The sequence below is a fragment of the Anoplolepis gracilipes genome, chromosome 6, assembly GCF_047496725.1.
Source record: "Anoplolepis gracilipes chromosome 6, ASM4749672v1, whole genome shotgun sequence".
Taxonomy (NCBI): Eukaryota; Metazoa; Arthropoda; class Insecta; order Hymenoptera; family Formicidae; genus Anoplolepis; species Anoplolepis gracilipes.
Genome location: NC_132975.1, coordinates 630,962 through 641,534, shown reverse-complemented (window position 1 = coordinate 641,534; position 10,573 = coordinate 630,962). Strand labels below are relative to the sequence as shown.

The 10,573-nt window shown below is 32.4% G+C and overlaps 1 protein-coding gene across 1 annotated transcript; it reads left to right on the top strand.

The window, feature by feature from the left end:
* Nucleotides 1–239: 239 nt before the first annotated feature.
* LOC140666898 (uncharacterized) lies at nucleotides 240–2,426 on the top strand. The gene is made up of 6 exons (XM_072894451.1): nucleotides 240–388; nucleotides 515–720; nucleotides 849–971; nucleotides 1,083–1,199; nucleotides 1,346–1,386; nucleotides 2,178–2,426. The coding sequence occupies exons 3-6, from the start codon at nucleotides 935–937 to the stop codon at nucleotides 2,424–2,426; spliced, it is 444 nt and encodes a 147-aa protein (XP_072750552.1). The 5' UTR covers nucleotides 240–388; nucleotides 515–720; nucleotides 849–934.
* Nucleotides 2,427–10,573: the final 8,147 nt, after the last annotated feature.

Below are 10,573 nucleotides of genomic sequence, written 5' to 3'. Positions count from 1 at the left end.
TGTTCCGTTTAAAAAACTTGAAGTGACCTTTACATGACCTTCAAATGACTTTTCAAGATCAAACCAATGGTACCATCTTATGGCCCCCTCGAAACCAAACAACTTTTGTCTGAAACATTTTTCTCTTCCGGGCTTGGTTTTCGAGATATTCGACTGGATGGATTAAAATGGTCCACCCTGTATATATATATATATATATATATATATATATATATATATATATATATATATATATGTATGTATATATCGACTATGGCGTAGCAGCATAACCTCAGACGGAGATTATCAATTATCATCGATTTCTGAAGTTTATTATAAACGAAATGGGTCGTAGATGTTATTTATGTAATAACAAATACGATCCAAGTAAGAAAATTTCTTTGCATCGGTAAGTATTAAATTCATTGTATTTAATTTTGTTTTTTATTATTTTTATCACTCTTCTTTTTTTCTAAAAATGTAGACTATTAATGAGTAGAAATAATTAATAAAAATTATTAATATTTACTTTCAGATTTCCACAAAACAATAGACACGTTTATCAACGTTAGCTTGAATTTTGTGGACTAAAGGAAGAGGATGATGTATCACATATATATATTTGTACGAATCATTTCTGTCCCGAAAATATTAAATTTGACGTAAAAACTAAACGGTTCAACTTAATTTATGGAGCAATTCCTTCAATTAAAACTATTTAAAACTCAACAGTCATAAAAAGTAAGTTACAAAATATGAGCAAAAGCAATATATGTTAATCTATAAAAATATAATTGTCAAAAATATATTGAAAGAAATAAATTAATAATTATTAAATGCAGACATATAATTATCTCCAATTCTTTCAGAGGACATAGATCAAGATGATGTCTGTGATAGTACAACTCTCGCTAATACGAGTCCAGCTATCTTAGTTAACACCACTAACGATAGAATGGAAGTAGAATTAGAATTTCAAGACAACAATATCGGTAATTTATTTATCCTATTAATACTTTTGTATGTAAATATTTTTATCATGTGAAAAGTGTATCGTTATTTTAGAATTATTAAAATAAATGCAAAAATGTAATTTCTTTCAGAAGACGTTGGTCAAGATGACGTCTGTGACAGGGAAACTCTGGCTGATACAAGTCCAGCTATCTTAGTCAACATTATTGATGATGTAATCGAAAAGTCAGCGATTCAAAACAATACTGGTAAAAAATGTCTTTATTTTAGAATTTTTATTTTGTGTATGTGTATATATGGGCATGTATGTGTATATACATATTTTTAAAATCACGCATAAAAAATAAAAAATATAAATATCAATTTATTTTAATAAAAGTTTTTTTTATTTTAGATTCTGAGGATAAACAGTTTGGTACTTCAAAAAGCACATCGGTTTGTAAACTTGTGATACATTTGTCAAAAATTTGATTGCCTGATGAAATTGTTTATATTAGAAGAAAATAGTTTATATTTATAGAAACTATAGATTGTACTATTTAATTTTCCCTTTGTTATCACGCGCTTCCGTTATTTCTTGTAATTTAAAGAAATCTTTGCGCCCTAATTAATTAGTTCTGTAATCAATGAAAAAGAGGAACTTTTGTAATTTTATACGAACCTTCTTGAGAGACGTATTTTATAACGGATATATACAAAGTGTCCGGTAATAATCGCCTCACCGCTCATATACAGGTAGAGCAGGTCAAACTAAGTAGAAACATCCTCTACCATTTTTCGATTTTCGAAATAATTATCGAGAAATTAATTTGCAAAGATTGACAAATCTGAGCGAGTACAAGCGCGCGGCGAGAAGGCCCATCCTACTGCTACGTGGTTCCTAGGCGCTCATTGAATGATAGGAGGAGCGGTATACGACTGGAAATGGATGTGTATGAGTAGCGCGCCTAGTAACCGCGTAGCGGTGGGACAGCCTTCTCGTCGCACGCGCTTTACTCGCGCGGATTTGACAATCTTTTTTAATTAATTTCTCGATAATTATTTCAAAAATCGAAAAATGGTAGAGGACTTTTCTACTCGGTTTGACCTGCTCTACCATATATGAGCGGTGAGGCGGTTATTACCGGACACCCTGTATATATGTTAAATTATAATTTTTGCTGAATTATAATAATAATAAATATATAATAGAATAGTTCATGATTCTCTTATTACATAATGTATAGCTGAAGTGTATCTGCGCGGGAGCGTCCCGTTTGACCACGTCACGATTGACTACAGCCATTTATATCGACCGATGCCTAGGGTCATCAGCAACGATTAATCAATCAGAGAGCCTCATTTTAAACTGGCCTATTGGCAACGTGGTCAATAGACTCTCACCTATCTGCGCGGATACTTTCCAATCATTCGATTTTGTAAACATAATAAAGTATGTTAATAAAAAATGTTATCGATGGTTTACGTATACTTAAATTTGAAAAGGTAATTTGTAAATATTATGTCAATTTTTATTTATAACTTTGTGTCAAGAAATTTATGCAAGTTTCTAAAATGAAATTTGATTCCTTAAGAAGCATTTTATACATAAATTTGGAGGTTTTCTAACAATTATTTTAAAAAGAAAATTAACAACAATGTTTTACAACAGTTTTTATTTTTCTATTTTTTTTTATAAAAATACATTTATTACTTATTGTTAAATAAAACAAGTTTCGTAAATTTAGTTCGAATATATTTATCTTTTTCAGAAATATTTTTAGCTTCATTAAAAAGTCTTGTGTTAATATATAATTCTATGATATATTTACATAACTGAGTTCTATGATTGTCTAGAATACTTTGTGTACATACGTGTTTGTCCATCGTCTCATTTGAAAACGGCATGCCTATTCGACGGAAAATTTCTTAAATTAAATATTGCTTTATATTGATTTTAAACAACTTATTAGAATGTTTTCTAATAATTTTTTCCGATATTTTACAAATTGAGCAAACATTTTTTGATGGCTCTAAATAAAGTCCTCGATTTTTTAATTGACATAGAATTAGCATGTCAGTTCCAATTAATTGATTTTTACAGACGTGACACTTATAACTATTCGTTGAAGTTTATAACTTATGAATCCAGCGATATATTCAACTATACCCTCACGGAACTTAACATCCAATGGACATTCATACAACCTCCATAACTCCATACGACATCTATGTCCATGGTGGATATTGACTAGATATCTAATAGAAATCCATATTACCTCCATGGTAGATGTCATCTACAAATCCATCATGGATGTCTACTGGACATCTGTTATGGATATATGATAGATTTTTACATACATATATCTTTCTACCTACAAAAAAAGTCATTTTTTGATAGATGTCTGAAAGATGTCTTCTAAAAGTCATAATTAATTTTAGTTGACGAAAAGATGTCTTTTTGATCATCCTTTCGACAAGATAAAAAAGATCTATTTTATAATATACGTGTTCCTTTGTTTGCCGCTACGTGGCGTGCTCTGAACTATAACTCGTATTCAAGTTTTCATAACATGTATATAAAGCCTAACAGAACAGGTACTACTAAAAGTATAATTTAAAGTATGTTTTTTTTTGTCAGTTTAACTTCTGATATAATCTCGACAAAAGATTCAGAACATGATGAAAATTTTCATCTGGTCTGATAAATTGGAAGTAGTCCGTTTTATTGTCTATTTGAAGCATAAAGTCGAAATTTCTAATATCTAAAATTAAAAATACATTAATTTTTTAAACTCAAAATTATATACATATATGCATTATTTTATTAGATTTGTGAATAAACAATCTATAATTACTCCATATAACGTATATATGACATCTATGAATACGTCTAATGGATGTCGAATGAGGGTATAAAATGCAGAACTATGGATGTCTAGTAGATGTTTATGGGACGTTTCATGAACATCTAATGGAGGTTTCGAATCTCTATGGTAGACGTTTAGTGCACATCCATTAGAGGTTTTTGTTCCGTATGGGTACTTTCAACGTATGGAGTCAAATCTCATAATGATGTTATATTGATGATCCAACGTAGAAGTTTGATCTAAATTTTTCACATTCTTAATCGGGCATATCAAATTTTTAGATCGAGATATAATATGCAAAATTTCGATTTCGTCGAAAAGACAATTACCATTTTCAAATTCGCGAACTTCATAATGAATCAATAAACGCCTATAAGCACTTTTAAGTTGCAGTGCATTGGGGTTGTTATTGAATCCTCCACGTGCCCTTATTGCGCTGAAGAATGTTTCTATATAATCTTGTGATAATTTATACGTTAACAAATATGACATTTGCAATTTCTTCAATTTTTCAAACAATGGAAAAATATTTCTCAAACAAATAATAATCCTAAGAAAGTCTGTTTTTCTATTAGTATTTAAAATAGGTACGCCATTTTCACAATGAAGTAATCCATTCTTCAAAATTTTTCGCTTGCATTTGCAAAGTAAGAAAATTCTCTTCGGTTAAGGGAGTGTTGAAATTATCTTTAGCAAATTTGTTTTTACAATTTAGCATATCTCCTATATTATTAAATTGTAAACAAAAATTAACTGTCTCAAAGCAATCTTGAAACTTTACTCGAACATTTTCATCGGGGAAGTTTATTAAGAAAATGAAGGATTTATAAACACTATTGCTGAGAGTTTGCATCGCTAATTTCACATTCATCTTATTATTTTCGTACTGTATGTGTATATTCGTCAATTTATTGGCAGTTCTTAGACCTTCATTCTTTTGGAATTCGTACAATTTTTTAATATGTTCCCATGAAATAATGTTCCCATCGCGAGTTTTCAAAATTTTTTTATCTCCTAGTGTTTCTTATCAATTTTATCATGTGGCAAAAATCGAATAAAACGAAACATTCTTCTTTCGTTATAGGATTTAGAAAATAAGGCTTGAATTTCGGTCCATAATGAAAAATTAGCATCTAAATCTGTGCACATAGAGATGTTTGAAGAAGCCCCGTCAAAATGTTATTGAATAAACTTTACATTTACTATTATGTAATTTTTGTAAAGCAAGTGTCATTAAATTTGCTCGTTCAACGTTATTTAAACTGTTAATTAAAAAATATCCAATAGGAACTTTCCAGCTATCGTTCAATGATACTGCCATAAACATTAAGGCGTTTTTAGCTGTAGGAACATTGTTATTATTGTGATAGGAATTTTTTAAAGTGCCGTAACTTATATTACCGTAAAATTTTTCTTTGTCATAGATAACTTGTTCTCTAATAGACATTTCATCTGTTACTAAATTAATAATGGTAGGTTTTGAATCTTTATAACGCAATGATATAGCTTCTAAAGCTTTTCTTGTGAAACCGGAGGACCCGTCAACAGCACGATACCACTGTCTTATAGTTGAAGGGGCTGGCAAAAGTTTATCCCAGGTTTTCCTTATATAATTATATACTTTTAGTGAGTAAAAATATAACGTTAGAGCAAAGCTTTGAATTGATGCAGAATATTCTTTTCTCTTCAAAAGCTTTTGGACATTATTTCTTTTACCTTTTCAGGCATTAAATCCTAAGTAAATAGAAATATTGACACATGTTTAGTTCAAATTGTAAATACTAAAACCCGATTGGTAATTATGTATAAATAAGTGAATACGAAAGAGGCAATAGGAGCGAGGAGATGTGAATCAAATTATAAGTTTTTTATATAGGTAATGTGTCACAGGTATATTAATATTAATTACATTAGTAACATTCTATAAAAAGCCGGAAATTGTAATAAAAAACTGAACATTTCGATTCATGTTTTGAATCCTCTTCAGCATAATATATAAAATGAGTAAATTATAAATAGATAGAAATGAGGTTAATGAGAACGCATCGTTTAATTAAGGCGTAAGCAATGTGTAAACTAAAAATCGTGATCGTATTCGCATGATTAAATGGATCAATGCCTTAGAGCAGTTGTACATATTTGTCGCATGTTAGTTATACAAATTACATATATATAAAACGACCTAACTTGTTCAGCTCTTTTGTTGTACGGCTTGCATAATAATCCAGTGAGGCAATTCTCCGAGGTTTCCAGACCGCGGGAGGTATGCAGTTAGATTGAGGGGTTAAGTCTGTATTAATAAAATGAGTATAATAAATACCTGTTTGTAATAAAGTTATTTACCGCTACTTTATGTATAATGGTGGTAACTCAGAAAAAGCTTATGGGATATGCATTCCGTTTGCGTGTTGTTGAATCTATAGTATATATATCGCGCAACTAATATCTAACGTGTGGTTATGCCGAAGGTACAGATGGTAATGAGCTCAAGGGCGAAAAATACATTTAAAATGGAAAGAGTTAGATAGGTGACATTAGATCTTAGGCAGTTTATTATATCCTCATAAATAGCTGGCAAACATTCTGTATCTGTTTGTAAATTTATGCTGTTTATTTGTCGTTTGATGTGTAACATTTCAGATATCAGTCTTTTTGTATAATAGGGCTCATTGTCTAGTATTTGTGCATTGTCTCAGTCAAAGTCATGATTGTATGTTAGGCGGTGGTCAGTGATTATTGATTTGTTGTTACCGGGCTTCATTATGTTGGTCTTATGTTCTTTTATCCTAGTATTCAGTTTCCTACCTGTTTGGCCAACATATGAAGCGTCGCAATTTAGACAATTAATTTTATATACCACGTTTGTTTTCATGGGAATAGGATCTTTATGTGTCTTAATAAATTTGTTATTTTTGTTTATGCTGTAGTAGGCTAATTTGATGTCGACATCTTTTAGAGCATTCTTTATTTTATCAGTTACTGAATGTAAATATGAAATTGTGAAGTATGAGTTATTATTGGGTGTTTGTGATTTTCTGTCGGATGGTCTATTGTTAATTAAAAACTTTATACGGTTGTTAATTGTTTTGAATATAAAATCGCTTGGATAGGAGTTATCCAATAAAATCTTTATTATAAATTTGATATTCTTTTCATGGAACATGGAATGTGATAATAAGAATACTCTATCGATTAAGCCTATTATAGTGCCTTTTTTTTGGTTGTTAGGATGTTGGGAATGAAAATTGAGATATTTACCCGAGAACGTGTTCTTGTGGTACCAGTCAAATATTAGATGGTTATTAGTTAAAATAAGTGTGAGGTCTAAAAAGTTAATTTTGTTGTGGACATTTTTTTCCACTGTGAACTGTACTCTGTTATGGAAAGAATTAAAAATTGTCACTGTCTGGTCAATAAATTTTGGAGGTACCGATATTAATATGTCGTCTACGTATCTAAAGTAAATGGGAGGGGTAAAATTCAATAACCTCAATGCTTTCTCCTCTATGTCTTGTAGGACTATGTCGGCGATGATTGGAGAGAGTGGGGAGCCCATTGGTGTGCCAAAAGTTTGTTGGTAAAATTTGCTATTGAAAACAAAGTATGTAGAGTTTAAGACTAAGTTTATTGCTGTTAAAAATTCTGGTTCCGGGATGTTGCAATTTTTTGTAATATATTGCCATCTCTTTGATATGCTTTCTACTGTTAAATTGATCGGGATGTTAGTGAACAGTGAGATTACATCTAGCGAAAATAACTCATAATCATTATCAATATGTAAATTAGATAATTTGTTGACTAGATCGAAACTATTTGCAATATGGCTATTCGGTTTCGGGAAGCTGTCGTACATGATTTTCTGTAACCAACTGGCTAAGTTGTATAATGGGCTATTGATAGATGATACAATCAACCTGTAAGGGATGTTAATCTTATGGATTTTGGGTAACTCATATGCTCGCGGTAAATTACCTTCACATCTTCTCGCTCCTATTGCCTCTTTCGTATTCACTTATTTATATTTAATAATTCGGAGCTCTTTCTGTAATCTAATTATGTATAACATTAGATGTATTTAGAAACAAAAATCAGTGATTAAATGCTAACTATTCAAGATTTATATATAGTGTCTCACCATAATCTTATCAAAGCGGGATTTTTTGACCAATATAAAGACGATTTTTCTTCAACAAAAATGTTGAAGGAAGTCATTATTTTTGCAAACTTTCTATTTTTATAACTGAATTTTAAAAATATTAAAATTTTATTAAAGTTAACTAATGTTAACTGAAGAATATAATTATGTTACCCTTTAAACTCTATAAAGTTGTTTGTGATACTCTTCTTTTTAATTGTTTACAACTTGAAAATTTTTTAGGTCTCAAGAATTTTGTTAAGGAAAAATCGTTCAAATTGGTCAGAGAATCCGTCTTCAAGCGTGTGTGTGTGTGTGTATATATTATATACACACATATATATATATATATATGTATATATATATATACATACGCACGCAAAAGTTTTTATACAATAGTTTCATGATTTTTTCATGAATTATAAAAACTACGTTATTACAAACAGCCACTTACTAATCGCTTAATAAACGATTCTGGGTGCAACTGTATAATATGTATGAGCTGATGACCATATACTTGACAGAATATATTGTCATATATAATGTATAATTCAAAGTTTTAACTTCCTGTTGGAAACGTTGATCTTTAAAGTCAAAGTCAATTTTTATGCTATAAGTTTTGATTGGTTAAAATTATCAATTAGGCTGGTTGTACAATGACTGTTGGGAGTGGAATGTCGCAAGAGTTGACCAATTTACAATTGAATTTAGAAAAGAATAAATCAATTATTTATTCTCTGATTGGTTACGCTTTTAACATCTTACTCCTGACAGTTATTGTAGAATCAGGTTTAAATTTATTTACCATTAAACTCAGATAGCCAAATGTTCCGATTTTGCAATCATGTTGCCGATAACCGTTGCAGCAACTAATTTTGAAACACTAGGGACAAGGTGCGACAGCATTATGGTTGTCGGGTTGAGCTTGCGTGATTTCTAATTCTCAGAACAGCAAACTGATAGCAATATGGTAACATCGATTGCTATCAGCAAACAAGAGACTTGACAGCAACTTGATGACAACCTATATTCATCGATTTGTCATCTGTGATTAATCGCATTGAAAATTTTGGCGATAATTTTTCAGGGAATCAATCATATAATTTTTGTTTTAGTAAGACAGAAACAAAAAAGTTAAAAATTCTTATTAATTAAGTATTCAAGGATAAGAAATTTTAACTTTTCGTTTCTACCCAGACAACAGTATGTCGTCTTAATGACGTCTAAAAGACATCCTAAAATTGCTAAGACATCTTAAAAAGTAGTGTGTTAGGGCCGGTTCTAATCTAGGAGCTGGAGGGGGGTGCGGGGGCGGGGGAGAAGCGCGGGCGCGAGGGGGATAACGTCACGCAGGTCCGCGGCGCGGTTTGTAGACGAGGGGTACGCGGAGAAGGGGAGAGGTCCGCGACATAGCTGTAGGTCTGCGGCGCGGTTTGTAAACGAGGGGTACGCGGAGAGGGGGAGAGGTTCGCGACGCGGTTTGTAGATGAAGGGTACGCGGAGAGGGGAAAAGGTTTGCGGCGCGGTTTGTAGACGAGGGAACAGCGGAGAGGAGAGAGAGGTCTGCGACACAGCTGCAGGTCCGCGACGCGGCCGGTAGGCGAGAGGTTTGCGGAGAGGAGAAAGAGGTCCGCGACGCAGCCGGTAGACGAGGGGTTTGCGGAGAGGAGAGAGAGGTCCGCGACGCAGCCGGTAGACGAGGGGTTAGCGGTTAGGAGAGAGAGGTCCGCGACACAACCGGTAGGCAAGGGGTTTGCGGAAAGGAGAGAGGTCCGCGACGCGGCCGGTAGACGAGGGGTTTGCGGAGAGGAAAGAGAGGTCCGCGGTGTAACCGATGGGTCCGCGAGTAGGGAGATGGATAGAGAGAGACGGCGCGATAGGCCTTCGCAACGCGATAGAAAGAGACGGCGCGATAGACGTGTGGTATAGAATAGGATAAGGAGAGCATGATGTGGTGGGAAAAGGTGAGCGCTATATGCGTTTAGCATAGCGTAGAACAAAAAGAGCGCACGTGATGGGAAAAGGAGAAGATTACAATAGAAAGATAGTGTGAGAGAGAAAGAAGGATAAGGGGAAAGAATAGCAGAAGCGCGTTAAGACGGAGGCTAAAGACGTACGCGGAAAGTAAATTTTTTATATTAAATTTATTATATTAAATTATAATCTCAAAATTCAGTATTCAACTTGGAAATTTATTATCTTATATTTCTTGTCTTTCAAAAGAAATTTATTTTACATGCTTGGTTTTCTAAAAAAATACAAGGTAGCCAAACTTATGGGCCTAAAGAGCTAGTAAAATTATTATTATTATTATTATTATCATTATTATTAATTATATAATATGTGGTGGAATAAGGATAGGATTGATTGAAGAAGACGCAAGCAATATACATGTTTAACATAATTTTTATTCAAAAATGTGTGTGTGTGTGTGTGTGTGTATGTGTGTGTGTGTGCGCGTGTGTGTATGTGTTCTAAAATTAAAAATATAAAATATAAAATTATAAATTTGGGAAAAAAGGAGGCAATCGCAACGAATCAGTCGCAGTTGGTGAAACGCAATTTTTTAATCTGTATTCATTCAAACAACAAAATTAAAATAAATTTAAATTGGTTTGACATAAGATGAGACGTACGT